Genomic DNA, 15341 nt, shown 5'->3' with positions numbered 1-15341 from the left:
TTCAGACATGGCCTGGCTGCTTGGCAAGATGGCTGCTCACGTGCATTTCAGTATTTCTACAAGGAGGTCGTTTTCTTTCATCAAAAAGCGTGTATTTCATACGTTTGGCATCAGAGATGTTTTACTTAAGAGACTTAGGAATATGAGCATTGAAAAACCTACAGCTATTCAGGAAAAGGTTAGTTTTGGGACGTATGCTGGGCAGTGTAGTCAAGCCATAACAAAATATGACAAATATCGACCGTGGACTGCGGACTACGGACAAACGGGCTGGGTGCTAGACGTGGACTACGTATAGAGTACGGTCTGCAGACTGGGTATAAAACTGTATAAAATGCGGACCAGGGGAAGATTTCCACAGAGGCCATACATTATTCATGTATACAATTTTCCGACTCAAATAGGCATTTCTGAGTTGATGTGAGCCTCATTATGAAAGCAAGGCTAAGTGCAAATCTTTTCATAAGAAAAGTACTTTTGTCTGCATATGAATGAAAACTAATTTTCATAATAAAAACTTTGTACTTAGCCTCGTTTTCATAATGAGGTTCAAAGCAACTCGGAAATGGCTTATTCTATTCATACTCTGACTCGCTTGCAGACCAATGGACTGGGTACCAAACGCAGACTAGGTATTAAGTATGGACTACCGACTGGGTATAAAACTGTATAAAGTGCAGACTAAGTGAAATTTTTGGTAAGGTTTCCACGCACCGCCATACATCATTCATGCATAGAAATTATATTATTTTCCAACTCATATTCTATTCATACTTGCTGTACTTGTGGAAGATGTTAGCGAAACAGTGGTGCCTGTGTAATATTATTACTGTATTCATGGCCCTGTACAGAAATCTTTTTGAGATTTTTTGCCTAAGACTGTGGTCACTTGATTTAACAAAAAAAAATTACCTTTGCTACATGGTCACATGTTGAAGAGGTCATAATGTTTTATCAGAGCACTAAGTCAGTTTTTTCTCACATGTTTCTTTCTTATGTTTCTTTCTTGTTTTAGGCTCTGGGATCTGTTCTGGAAGGAAAAAATACTGTAATCAATGCTGAAACAGGAAGTGGTAAAACCCTTTGTAAGTGTCACTTTAATAACAATTAACATTTCTGCAGTAATATTATAAAAATGATGTCTTTAATACTCTTCCTCTTTTATTACTAGGCTATTTGCTTCCCATAATCAATAACCTTCTTGCTGAGAAGCAGCTGCTTTCAAGACCACCCTATGCTGTTGTTCTGTTGCCAAGTATTGAACTCTGTCATCAGGCAAGTAACTATTAAAATCAAATCTCTTTATTAGGGACAAAGGGACTCTATTAGAGTTCTTGGTGGAGGATACTTGAAACTAAATATTTTACCACCCTAGAAATTGTCTGTGATGAAAAGGTGTCCCTGTTATTGTGTTGTCCAGGAAGAAAAGTTCAACCTTGAAAAGTTTTAAATTTAAGGGGTCTGTGGGTTGAAAAATTTAACCAGCAGACCCCAGTTGTTCAAAGAGTGGATAACTCTATCCAGTGGATAAATCACTATGCAATGGATAATAGGCTGTACTCCAACCAGTACATATCTGCTCTTTGAACAACTGGGGACAGGTGTCAAAAGTTTAATTGCAATTTTTAAATCGTATCTTTCCGGCTCTTTGGCTTCTGGGTCCAGTTGTTCAAAGCCCGGTTAAGCTAATCCCGGATTAACATGAACTTTGATGCAAGTTTAATTAATAATTAATAAAGCTTCTCCCAAAGATTTTTGTCCGTCAGTTTTGCCTTAGACTTTTCTTAACCTTTACAGCTGTAGCTTGAAATTAGCCTTTTAAACCATTTTAAATGAGCGAGATGAAAACCTCAATTATTAACTTTTAATCGTGGATTAGCATTAACTGGCTTTCGAACAACCAGGCCCTGGTCATTATACTGTGTTGTGGTCTCATTCACTCAGAAGCCTTTTGGGGAAATCATGCCAAGCCAATCACTTGAAGACGCTGAGGGTGGTCTCAACCGTGGTTCATTCTATCCTTTGTGTCCCCTTTATTGAAGATAGGACCACCACTTCCAAGTCTGACCATTTTCAGATGTCAAACTGAAGGCAGCACCTTCCCCTGAGTTGTTTAAAGACCCCAAATCAACTCAAATCATCTTTATTTAAACAGGGTGGTCCTTTCGTCACTAGGCTGGTATCAATAGAGGCCCTGTGTAATTATGACTACAACAAAATAAAAAGCTTAATTATCTACAATGTTGTTCCAGGTTGGTCTGGCTGGGATTTGAACCGCCACTTCAGTCTCCCTGCTTCCTACTAGCTTAAGGATGGTGCCTACTCATAAGGAAGTATTTTTTTGTGTGGTTTATGATTATGTGGGGAAAGCAGATCTTAGTATGGGTTATTGAAATCCAAAAAGAAAATTGGGGGTAACCACGCATTTTTCAGAGAGCAACAATTATTCTAAAAAACAGTAAAATACAAAGGAATGTATGGCGTTTTTTTTTTTCCAAATTGAAGGTTTATTATCTCTGATAAATACATGGTTACCCCCAATTTTCTTTTTAGATACCAAGAGCACTTGCCAAGTTCTGCTTTCTCTGCACAGTTTTAAACCGCACAAAAATATCCCTGTATTAGTAGGCACCACCCATAGGAAACCCGAGTATCTTGAGATACGCAGTAATAAAAGTAGGCACCGTCCATAACTTAAAAGTATGGCCGTTATCTCACAGGGTCCATAGAAAAATACCTGTTATAAAAGTACACAGTCATCTCTCAAAGAAAAGAAACAAGCAAGTTAGTAGATAAATAAGTAAGCTTCAACTTTATAATATTCTTTTAGAAATGAACAGCCAAGCAAAGATAGTGTTGCCAAACAAGAAAGAACGAAAACCATGGTCTTATTTTTTATTGTTTTAGGTAGCCAACGTTTTTCAGAGTTTAACAAATAATACAATGCAACCATGCATTGTTCACAGAGAATCTAAACTGCTGATTAACCCCAGGCATCCTATCATACTGGCCACACCTAATGCCTTATTCAACTACAGGCTCAGTTCTCTGAACAATGTCCAAGTAGTGGTTACTGACGAGGCAGACTTGATATTAACTGGGAAAGGAGATGAAATTTGGGAAATTCTCAGCTTTTTTAAAGGGGTTGATAGTAGGAAGACAAAGAAAAGACAACGGCGTTTAGCAAGAAGGCAAAAGGCCTCTAGACAAAGTAATGCTACTCAAGATCCAGAATTACCAAGTGACTCAACTGAAAAAACAAGAATTAATGTAACAAATGTTCCCGTAGATCTTGAAGGGGAGTTTAGTCAGCCAAGCGTGGCCACTACACCAACCCCCAATAGGCAATTTGTTTTTGTGGCTGCAACGCTACCACAACATGGTCCAAAATCTGTTTTCAATGTGTTGAAGGAATGGATGCCAGATGCAGAATTTGTGTCCACCGATTTAGCCCACCATACTGTGCCTACTGTGGGTATATTTTATGTAAGTGTACGTGAAGCTGATAAGTTGCCTGAGCTTCTACGTTGTCTTAATGCTCTTGTGGGAATCATTGAATACCCGCTAAGAGTAGAGGAAGAGACTCAAAGTAGAGATGAAGTGGAAAATGTCGGGTCTGACTCCAACATCTCAGCAACAGTGACAGTTGACTCACTGGATTCACACAAAGCACAGAATGAAATCAAAGTTGACCAAGGAAGAAAAAGAGAAGCTTTCCTCGAGCCTGTTAGTTTAACAAATCTCAGAGTCTTGGTGTTTGCAAACTCAGCTAAAGCAGCTGAGCGAACGTTTAACTTTCTCAGCGACATCAAAGGAACAGAGCAAAGTGACTCTCTTCCTTGGAAGCACGTGGCTGAGAAGGATGACGATGGTGCTGTTGAAGAAATTGCCACTGGTAGCAAGGACATCTGGATAGGAAGAGTTGGAATGATTCATAAGAAGCTTGCTCTTGCTCAGAGAACAGACACGTTAAGCAAGTTCAAGTCAGGAGAACTAAAGGTATTGATATGCACTGACCTGGCATCACGAGGGTTGGATATCCAGGATGTAAGTCACGTGATTCAGTTGGACTTTGCTCCCAATGCTGCGGCAGTACTGCATAGGACAGGTCGTACTGCAAGGGCAGGGGCCTCAGGAAAAGGTAAGGAAACTTGTGTCCCTGAAATAAGGGAGGGGTACAAAGGAACGATGGCACTTGTCACTGAGTGGAAGTTCCAGATCGTTTGCGTGTGAAGTGGGAACCCAGGGGCATGATGTGAAAATGTCTCATAAAAAATTTAAAAAATAGGCCATCCAGGCTTTTCTTTTCTTTTTTTTTTTTTTTTAAAAAAACAAGGAAGCGGTCTGAGCAAGAAGATCTGCCGCTGTTTATTGGAGTAGAAGGCTGATTTTTGTCTGACAGGCACTGACCAGAGAGAGAGAGAGAGTGCTTTCTGGACGTTTCTACACGAAAAAAGACGTTTACATGTATTTCCATTTGTTAACATAAACTAGGTTTAATGCTATTGCAACAATTTTTTCCAAGAAAAACTAGTGAACTAATTGTTCAATTAAAAGCTATTAAAACATTATTAGTTCAAAGGAACAGTACATGAGTTGGTCGCCAGGTTACGCTAATTAAGCAATAGAGCGTTCAGTTTCTGTCGAAGGACTATCGGCTGATAGTTGCTTCGCGGAAATACTAGTTTTAAAAACATCAAATTTCTGAAGGACAACAATCAGACCGATAGCCTCGAGACAGAAACAGCTATTGTTTTTGTTGTTGATCACTAAATTTTCTTCCGCACAAAAGTCACTGAGACTGGCATTTCCTACTTACAGTACACCAATTTGACTTTTAAGGTGAAAAAGACAAATTTTAAAACCACTTACAGGGTAAACATACAATAAAAGCAACCCGGTTGTTGATGAATTGATGAATAAATTGGAGGTTGGACGAGTGCTACCCATCCGGGTATTTTCACTGGACGGATACTATGCACTGATAGTGTTTCTCCGTCTCTATCACGTTACATGATCAATTTAAACCAATCAGACTGAGAGAAAATTTAGTGGTGAAATATAATCCCCTGTAGTACTCATGGTGTAACACGTGCATGCACAACAATAGTATTCAGCAGAAAGGCTTTGTCGAGTTTTATCGAATTTGTTCAGCAAAATCTCTCTTTCACATGTTTGTCTCTTGCAGTGATCAATTTTGTCACAGAACACGATGAAGATTTAGTGATGGCTCTCCGAGCTTGTGAAGACAATCCAAACAGTAAGAGCTATCAATCGCACTTCAGTAGAAACCGACAGTTTAGGTGGCGATTAAAGAAGAAACAGCAAAGCCAACTGAATAGTCAAGCTAAAGAAGGCTGATGACTTCGTTACCGACAGTTTACGAGGCGATTAAAGAAGAAAACAACGAAGCTAATTGAATAGTGATGCTAAAGGAAGATGATGTTTTTATAATCAACAGTTTTTGAGACACAAAAGGAAGAAACAACAACGCTATAAACTGAATAGTCATGCCAGAGGAGTCCTCACCTAAAGAACGAACTATTTCAGATGAACCAGCATTATTCTGCATTCTACTGCATTATACCGCATTCCTTTGCACCTTCTCCAGCTGCACCCTGGCCATACGTGACATTCACCTGCACACAACCAACGCGCTCTTGACTCTCTTCATTCTGGCCTCCGACATTTGCCATCACCGATGATTCCTCCAATCTTGGTTCTGGAGATGTAACCTTGTTATCTGGGAGGGGCAGATGCTCATTTAGGTGTCCGCATTTCGGTTTTTCCACGCATGACATGCCAGTACGCAACCTGGTGTCATTTTCTATTTCGCGTCCAACTGAAGCTCCCCTGAGAAGTTTCTTGAAAGCCAGCTTGAACTCGTTTGACCTGAACGCATAGATGGCTGGGTTCAGAGCGCTATTTATAGCCATGGTCAGAAAAAAGGTCGAACGCACTGCAACTGCGACTCGACTTGGTCCGAGTTTGGCCGTGAGCGCCGCACAGATAAATGTGGGGAAATAACAGAGAACGAAGGCACCAAAAACAATCACTGCAACGAAAAACATTGTTAAACAAATTATTACATGTCATATGATATCATATACATTGCATCAAGCTACGCAAGTCACATCACTTTAATATCATCATACATGGTCAACAGTGCGGCAGCCGGAGGTGGCTGAAAAAACCTTAATTGTTGTGACCTTTCAATGCACGAGATCACGCGATTTTCTTATCGTCTAAACCTTTTTGACGAACTATACGTCATTAACAACGATAAAAAACAATCAAAACTGCAAGGCCAGGACACAACGGATAGAAGGGCAGATTTAATGTAGGTCGATACTTCGACTAGTAGAATTTGTCTTCTTGTCTAACTTCCAAAATTTGTACTTCAGTTAACGAAAATTGTGTTTCAAAACTCATTAATAATTCATAAGCCCATTGACCTATCAAATGGTCGATAATACATCACGTGCAGTTATATCGATAAACCTCCTCCTTATTAGTATGCGGTGTTTTATCAGGTGATAAAACACTCCTCATTAGTATGCGGTGTTTTTGTCGTATACTAATTTACAAAGTTCACAAAAGCATAATTGTTATGAACTCTAGTGACACACACTTTTTCAGGAATGACTTTGAAGCCGTTCAAAAAACTTGCAGCACGTGTTTTATCGGGTCTAAAACCACTTGGCTGCGCTTCGTGATTTTAAACCCGATAAAACACTCCTGTTCGTTTTTAACTCGTGAACGCGCGCATGCGCAATGAACGAGTTATAGCGATAGCTGACTCTCGACTTGGTCGATCAGTCGATCAGTCGATCAGTCGGTTTTGTCGTTAACTTTCGGGCGTGCGCAGTGAATGAGTTTTAAATTCAATTAGTGGAAAAAAACACGCGAACATTTGTTGTTCATGGCGCATCAGGAAATTCTTATTCAATATGTAGAGAATAATTTGACGATCATTTAGTGCAAGAATGGCGATTTTTCGTTCAATCTGAGCAAAGTTTCAAGTTTTTTCAGTTTTTCAGAAAGTCCGGGGTCGTAAACTCAATTAGTGAAAAAAAAAAAAACGTGAAAATTTGTTTCACGACGCGTCAGAATTCTCTCATTCATTCTGTAGAGAATAATTTGACAATCATTTTAGTGTAAGAATGGGGATTTTTCGTTGAATCTGAGCAAAGTTATAGGATTTTTTCGTTTTTTTCTACGAAGTGCGGTTTCTTTCAAGAATTAAAAATAATTTAATTTAAAAATAATTTAATTAAAAAATAATTTAATTTGTCAGTTTTCACGCGAAAGCGGAACGTGCCATGTCACGCATCATTGACGTCGTAAACAAAATTATGCAAATTTCTGGTGAAATGAACACTTTTAAGATCTTGTCAGCTTTCATAGAGGTTTCAAAGGGAAAAAATGTTTCATTTTCGAAATTTACAACTGGTAATTTATGGGAAAGCAAAAGGACGCGGTCGATAAATAATTCTTATTTAGCAAGAGCTTGTCATAGTTCATTATTTTTACTTGAGGATTGCGTGGACTGAACTCCAAAGGAAAAATTTCACGCATTTATGTCGGGCATGAATCGTAATGCGATACTTTGTTGAACATATTTCCCTTTGTGAGATCGGCTTGCCCTACAGTAATTTTGTAATTTTAATTCCCAAAAAAACTTCACTTGCCCATCGGGCAAGTGATGGTTAGAATCCACTAGCCCGATCGCGAAATCCAGTAGCCGCGGACTATCACACGAATTTGCATGACGTACTGCACATGGCGTGCTCCTATAAACTTTGAATAAAAAAAACACGTGATATTTTTTAATCGGCGCATCAGAATAATCGGCTTATTCAATCTGTACAGAATAATTTGACAATCATTTTAATAGTACAAGAATGGTCATTTTTTCGTTACATAATCGGGCAAAGATATAATTTCTTTTAGCTTTTGAGGAAGTTTCCGTAACCGTCTAAATTGCAATTACTATGTGTCATCTGCATTCACGAGTTGGCTCACAGGAGCCTTTGATTTTAACATTACGTAATTGAGTGTAAGCAACAAGCGTTTTGCTGTAATCCACCTAACCGAAAAGGATGGCGTCTACAAAAATTGAGTCACTGGAGAGTTGTCACCTACCTATGGTCTTCATCCATTTCATCTCTTTTCTTCTTTTCCTTTTCAATTCGACCGTTTCAGGATTAAGGTTTTCTCCAGGCTCTACACGGTTATTATGAAACAAGGAGACCTTAGCGATACGACCGTATACGAAAATCATCACCAGAAAAGGAAGAACCGCAAAGAAGGTGATGTTGAAGGCAATATGAACCTGATGAGCCAATGAAGGTTTACTGTCAGACTCCGAGCAGCCAAGAGCATCTGTCCTGTACAAAGAACTTCTCTCGTTAGAATAAATCATTGGCACGGCGAGCAAAGATGCCAACGGAGCACCCCATGCAACAGCCAATGCTCCTCTGACACGTCGTTTAGATACAATTTCTGGGTACCTCAGGGGACAGATGATAGCAACATAGCGATCGCAGCTTAGCAGACAAATGTGAGCAATACTCACGAAGGACAGTGTTGCTACCAGTAATGAGAAATGCTCACAGACTTTGGACGCTGCTTCCAAGTCGTACAACCAGATCAGACGGAAGAGAAGGAAAGACAGCATGGAGAGATCAGATACTGCCAAGCTGGCGAGGATAGAACTGCTTGGTCTCTTTCTGAGGGAGCGCACTCGAACAACGGCCAGGCAAATGCACATGTTACCAAGCAGGTTTGCTACGAATGTGGGGCACAGAAACGCGGTTTGTAAAGCTTTGGACAAGGTACTCTGAGGCGAAGCCAGGGAAATGCTCATGTCAGGTCACGTTTCAAGTTAAAGCGTTAACCATCACTGTTTTGCGAAAACCGTTTGACGGCGCTCGGTGGTAGATCATTTCATCCTCACAAGCAAGCATCGACTGATCTGTGAGTCTCATTTTTTTCCAATATCTCCTTTCTGAAGTTCATTTCCTTGCTTTTGTGCTAAAGACGTAAGTACTCAAAATTATCACAAAGAAAAACTGTTAATGGAACAAATTGTTATTAATTTTAAGAGAAAATAAAACAAGCGTTTTAGAGTTATTATTATTTCAAATTGACAATAACATAAGCTATGCAAAAACACTGAGGAACAGTGTTTCAATCCTGCGATATCCAAACACCGAAATATGGTTTGAAACAACGAGGCGCAGCCGAATTTTTTCAACCAACTTCAAGGTGTTTGGAAATCGGATAAAACGCTCTTTCGAGTGTTTGATATAGTTTTTCTTAAACCGTTAATTAATAATGCTTGGAGAAATTAAAGCAAAAGTTCATCAAATTTATCAGTGATAATTAAGATTACTTTTCCAAGCCTCCTTCACAATGGTGATTTCCTTTGTCTTTCGCTTAAGGAATTATTAACGAGTTTGAAAACTAACGATAAAAGAACGACGCGATGACAAAAAATAAAAAATAATAATAATATAATAAACTTTATCTTGAGTTAAAGTTTAGAAATTGGTCTTAGGAGATCAGTATTGTAAGTATGTTGTCTAGTTTATTTGGACAAAAGGGGATAAAAACAGCATAATTACAGCGTGGTTCAAGTGTCACAGGAAACGGTAAACACGGTGTAATCAATTTTTGAGTCTTTTATGATTATTGTCGCTTGTTCCGTTTTGATAGGCAGCAGGTGAAAAGAGACGGAGATTAGAAAGCTAATAGCCGTTTTTTTTTAATCCATGATCGGCTGGATTCCTGATGTTCAATCTTACAGACTAGAGGATGAACATATCGGTGTAGCTAAGAGATTCGCAACTATTGCATATGAATGAATATACAGTGAGCATTTTTCTGCTTTCCTTTCACCTTCTCATAAACTTTTTACTAGGTTTAAGTCATTTATGCATTTCATGCATATATATTTTATGCGCAAACAACACTTTTAAAAGCTTATTACGTAACGTTCAATTTTTATGTGATATTGAATATTAACGCAAGCAGCTGTGTTTATCGTGGCGACAGCCAAGTGATTTAAAAGAAAAACCCACACCAAACGAGTTTATTGAATGACAACTCAACATACCCAGAAAGACACACAGATGTGAAGATACAGAGGCCTGTAGGTCGGCAAGGACCTCATAGCCAGTTTATTGTAAGACATTCATCACGACTTATCAGTGTAGACTTCAATACTCGTATCACAAAAGATCGATCTTCATAATATTAACTAAGACCCAAAAACACTTTGTGGTTGAAATCAGCTGCGGTTTTGCCAACTCTGGTTGCAGAGGTACTAAATAATCACTCAAAGGAAGTATCTCAACATTTGTATTGTAACATTTTGGGGTTCGAGCAAGTGCTGGCCTAGACTGATTCAAATTCCTAACGAGCAACTGCACATATCTCGGGAAGATAACCATAATTCCCCTTACTCGGGACCAGTCTTCTGGTCCGTGACCAGAAAACGGCCATTTGTGCCTCATTTCCGCAATGCTTAGCAGAAATACCATTTCCCCACGGAGTTTAAGACAGTCGCAGTGCTTTTTACATTTAAAGGAAAGGAAAGTGCTTTTATGCAAGAAAAACAAGTGTTATGTCACACATACGTTCAAGCCTTAGAGAAGTGTACACCTCTTATAATGCTGCATTCATGCCAAGGCTTTTAAAAAGACATTTAAAAGCTGCTTAGTTAAACCAGTTTAAAATTGTTTCCTTTATAAACGCTGCTTTGGGATTTTTGTTGACTACAGATTTAGCACAAATGAAAGCATTAAGTTAAAGTTGACTTGAATCTTATGTCAAAGGCAATGGTTCAGCTTTCTGTTACCAATTTTCATATTGTTAAACCTGGTTTAATCAAACATTTTTTGTTGGTATGAATGGGGCTTTAGACTACGAGCAACCCCTCATTCTTGTTAGGGAAAGTAAAACGCGTCGCGTCTCCTCGCGGGAGGCAATTTTCGCGCACGCTCGCGTGGTTCACTCTAACCTCTTCTTGTTATCTGCTACCAGACGTCCCTTCCTAGAGTCTGGGAGCGGTTATCCATAAATATTATAGGATGTTGTCATCGATTGGCTTTTTGTAAACAGAGAGGACAAGGCGAGAGAATGTCTTTTCAAAACCATTAAAACCGTCCTGTTTACCGTCGCGAGTGTGAGTTTATTGTCCGGAGAAGCAGTTCCGACAAAGTGGCGACCCTGCCAGGATAGAATTATGGCAACAAAAGCGACAACCATCGCAGCGGAGGAGAAAACAATCGAAAACAAACTTATGGTACTGCGACTGAGTAACGAAGTACAGACAAAATTGCAGGGAGTAAGTTGCTAAATCTGATACAGAGACATCGCAAGCTTCTCGAGAGCAGAATTGAAGAATGCCACGGAATAAAGGCGACAGCGAGGATGTTATCGAAGAGTAGAGCTCGGGAATTGAAGCAATGTTGGAGCAGTGCGAGAAAGTGGTCGAAGAACTAGAGGATTTGGAGCAAAGCCTAAGGGAACAAGACGCGAGAGAAACTCAGGAAAATAGAGGAGAAGGCAAAATGGGAGATAAAGGAGAAACCAGACGAAAAGGAGAGTGAAGTAGGTAAACCAAAAGTCAAACTACCCAACCTAGTTTGTGATTACAAAATTCCAGGGAACGCATCTAGGCTGGCAAAGGTTTTGGGGGCAGTTTGAAGCAGAGAGACAAATCAGACATTAATCAATTTGATAAATTCTCATATTTGAAAGAATTACTTGTACCACGGGTTAGAGCAGTCATAGACGGGTTACCCTTTAACAGACCAAGCATGGCAGGCCAAGTGATGTGGCCAATGCACACATTCAGAGCATAATGGGGTTGCCAGTCATCTCGGGAACTAACCCAGCAAGAATCAGTGAAGTTTATTAGAAACTGGTAACCAATATCCAAACACTAGAGTCCATGGGAAAAGAGAAGGATATCAGGAGGGGGGATAGGGCGTTAGACTTACCTTGGATAAATAACCAGGCATCAAACCCGACCTCGTGAGGCTTGATGAAGATTGGAGAGAGAAGGGGTTCGCATTTAGTGGAAGCTTTGAGGAAATGGTGTGAAAGAAACCCCGTGCTCCTGGATGGGAACCCCGGAAGGCGTGACAAGGGAAGAGACCCGTTGCTTCAAGCTGAGCAAGAAGGTTCAAAACTTAGGCTTTGTGTTTACTGTAAGTCAGGAGAACACACATCCGTTGACTGTGAGAAGATCAAAGGAGTGGCTGATAGAAGAAAGTATTGGTCTAACAATAAGTTATGTTTCAACTGTATTAGGCACAGAGCTGCTGAATGTCGATGCACAATTTCTTGTCAGAAGTGTAACTGAAAGCATCATAGTTCGATTTCTGACAATTTTAGAATTCTAACCCTGGCAGTTAATGTTAGCAACAGGCGGAGGCCAGGTGGTCGATCCAATAGGTTTGGCAGAGGTAGTGGGAATTATGTGTAGAGCATTAATGGACACGAGTGCGGGGAGTACCTATACGTCAGCAACGCTGATAGAAAAGCTGAACAGAAAACCCGATCATAAGGAGTGCCAAGGAATTGAAATGATGATGACTTCAACCAGTCAGAGGATAGAATTATACAAGGTTCAAATCTCTAACATCAAGGGAGATTTCAACTTGTCCACCACCCTGAGTAAAGTGGACAAGGGGACCCTGCTGACTGTTCCTAACCCAAGTTATGCAGATATAGTCTTCAAGCACCAGCATCTCAAAGGAGTGATTATTGCTGATACTGATACTAAGGCCGAGCTTCCAATTCATGTAATCCTGGGTGCCAGCGAGTATGCCAAGCTAAAGACAAATTCAGCACCGAGAATGGGGGATCCAGGTGAACCGGTGGTAGAGCTCACTTCGTTTGGTTAGACTATTATGTCCCACGATGCAGAGACCAACCTGAGCAGTGTGTATCTGACTAGGAGCTCTTCAACAGATTACGAGAAGTTGCGTAGCCTGGATGTATTAGGCTTAGAAAACAAACCAGCAGGCGATCAACAGGCAGTATACAACGAATGTCAAGAGCAACTGGTACGTCACCCTGAAGTGTGGTACGAGACAGGGCTACTGTGGAACGCTGGACATCCTTCCCTCCCTAACAATCGAGATGGAAGTTCTCAACGACTATCTAGCCTGGTGAAGAAACTTCAGAAGGTACCTGGTCACTTCGATGAGTACGAAAGGATAATCCAAGACCAACTAGAATTGGGAATTGTGTAGAGAGTGAGTGAGGAATCACAGGGCAAAAGGGAGTCTTATCTAGCTCACGAAGCTGTTATAAGAGAAACAACAGAGAGTACAAAGATGCGAATCGTGTTCGACGCATCAGCTAAGGCCAGCCATGGTAGTCCCTCATGCCCGATCACTGAACGATTGTTTAGAGACTGGGCCGCTGATGCAAAACGTCTGGAGTGTGCTGGTCCGACACTGTCTCAAACCATTTGCGGTATGTGGTGATCTGAAGCAGGCATTCCTACAGGTGTTGATCGAGGAAGGAAGATTGTGACGCACTGCGATTTCATTGGATAAACTAAGGACAAGGATTCCTGACAGGTTGAGACTTTCAGATTCCCACGTGCTTTGTTTGGGCTCGTACAGTACTCATTCCTTCTCGCTGGAACTCTGAGCCAACATTTAGAGAGTTTAAGAGTTGAATACCCTGAGCACATTGAGGAAATCACAGAGTCTCTTTGTCGATGACGTCATTCATGGGAGAGATACCATTGAACAAGCGCGTGAGTTGAAAAAAGTTGCAGTGTCAGTATTTAAGGGGGCGGGATTTGATTTGAATAAGTGGTACTCTAATGCACCAGAACTGGAAGCAAATACACATTGGAAGGATGAAGGCCAAACATATACAAAGGAACATTTGGGGGTAAACCCCAATGAAGCAAAGCTACTAGGACTCCCTTGGGATAAGAAAGAAGATACCTTAACTGTTGCTTTCTCTAGAGATTCATAGGAAGCCACAAAGAGAAATGCTGAGGAGCGTAGCTTCATTGCATGACCCCCTAGGAGTAGCAGGTTCTGTAACCTTAAAAAAGAAAGATGATTTTCAGAGAAGCATGACCAATTTGAATAATACACCATTCTCATTTATTTACCAGGATTAAAATATTCGATCACGTTTATTCCATTACAACCAATTTGTTTCAAATAGAGTAGCACAAATCAGTGCAAAAGACCTATATCAATTGGAGACAGGTAGGAACCGACCAAAACCCAGATGACGTGGGGAGCAGAGACAGTGAGTCTTAGCAGCTTCTAGAAATCTGGCTGAAGTGGCCAAAATGGTTGTCGAGACCAGATGTGTGGCCAGCGCTAGCGCAAACCAAGGTGAGTAAAGAAGGGTACAGAATCAAAGGATACCCTGTACCTGCTTTTAGAGAAACACGAATTCTGACAGACAATACAATACAATACAATACAATAATTTATTTAACTCTGCCCCAGGGGGGGGGGGGGGGAGGCTTTTCAGAGCTTAAAAACTATCTAATAATTCCAATAATTACAATGCAATTTTAAAAAATAATGACAATAAATAAATGTGACAGACCATTCGGATCACGTAATGAGTAGCAAGGTTCATCTGCAACTGTAAGTTGAGCAAAGAGAACCGTCTGTCAGGACCATTGACTACGCATGAGACTGATAAGCAAGTCAAATTTGGGGTGAACAGAACCCAAGACAGCAAGATCAACACATCAGTTCCATTAGTTTTGGACACGTAAAGAAAGAAACAGGAACGCTATACACTAAATATTCATGCTAGAGGAGGTTGATGTATTTGTCGTCGACCGTTTTTAACGCGATTAAAGAAGGAAACAGCAGAGCCAACGTAATATTCATGCTTAAGAAGGCTGATCTATTTGTTATCAGCAGTTTAGTAGGCGATTAAGGACGAAACAGCGAAGCTACATGTAACTGAATACCGATGCCAAACTTTGTAGGCGACAGTTTAGAAGGTGATTGAAGGAGGCACACTGAGCAAGGTCAACTGAATAGTCAGCCTAAAGAAGGCTAATAAAGGAAAGGAAATACAGTAACACATTTTCATTAACTTCATATAACACATGCGAGTTTGCAAACCACAACAATTTTTTTGAAAAGTTAGATTAGATACTAAGACCAATAAATGCCTCCCTTTGTAGCTTGCGAGGCGAGTAGTGTTGTAGAGGCAGTGGTCAGTTTACAGTCTATGAAGATGAGCTGGGGCCACCAGTTACTTGACTGCCTTCAGGGCTGATGCTATAAAGCTAGCAAGTGATTCACAGCATACTACATGATTAG

At 40.3% G+C, this 15341-nt stretch overlaps 1 protein-coding gene across 2 annotated transcripts; it reads left to right on the top strand.

Annotated features, from left to right (window-relative positions):
* The first annotated feature begins 24 nt into the window (after nt 1–24).
* Nucleotides 25–9135, top strand: LOC146480402 (uncharacterized). 2 transcript variants are annotated; one of them, XM_085109562.1, is made up of 6 exons: nt 25–178; nt 1016–1085; nt 1172–1275; nt 2908–4141; nt 5189–6740; nt 8028–9135. In XM_085109562.1, the coding sequence occupies exons 1-5, from the start codon at nt 29–31 to the stop codon at nt 5359–5361; spliced, it is 1731 nt and encodes a 576-aa protein (XP_084965688.1). In that variant the 5' UTR covers nt 25–28; the 3' UTR covers nt 5362–6740; nt 8028–9135. The 2 variants fall into 2 exon arrangements, with proteins under 2 accessions (XP_084965688.1, XP_084965689.1); XM_085109563.1 differs by having other exon boundaries at nt 5189–6744; nt 8031–9135.
* The last annotated feature ends 6206 nt before the right edge of the window (nt 9136–15341 follow it).

This window comes from Pavona decussata, unplaced genomic scaffold (assembly GCF_977016875.1).
Source record: "Pavona decussata unplaced genomic scaffold, jaPavDecu1.1 SCAFFOLD_53, whole genome shotgun sequence".
Lineage (NCBI taxonomy): Eukaryota > Metazoa > Cnidaria > Anthozoa > Scleractinia > Agariciidae > Pavona > Pavona decussata.
The sequence above is the reverse complement of the archived record's forward strand: the minus strand, read 5'-3'. Positions and strand labels throughout refer to the sequence as shown.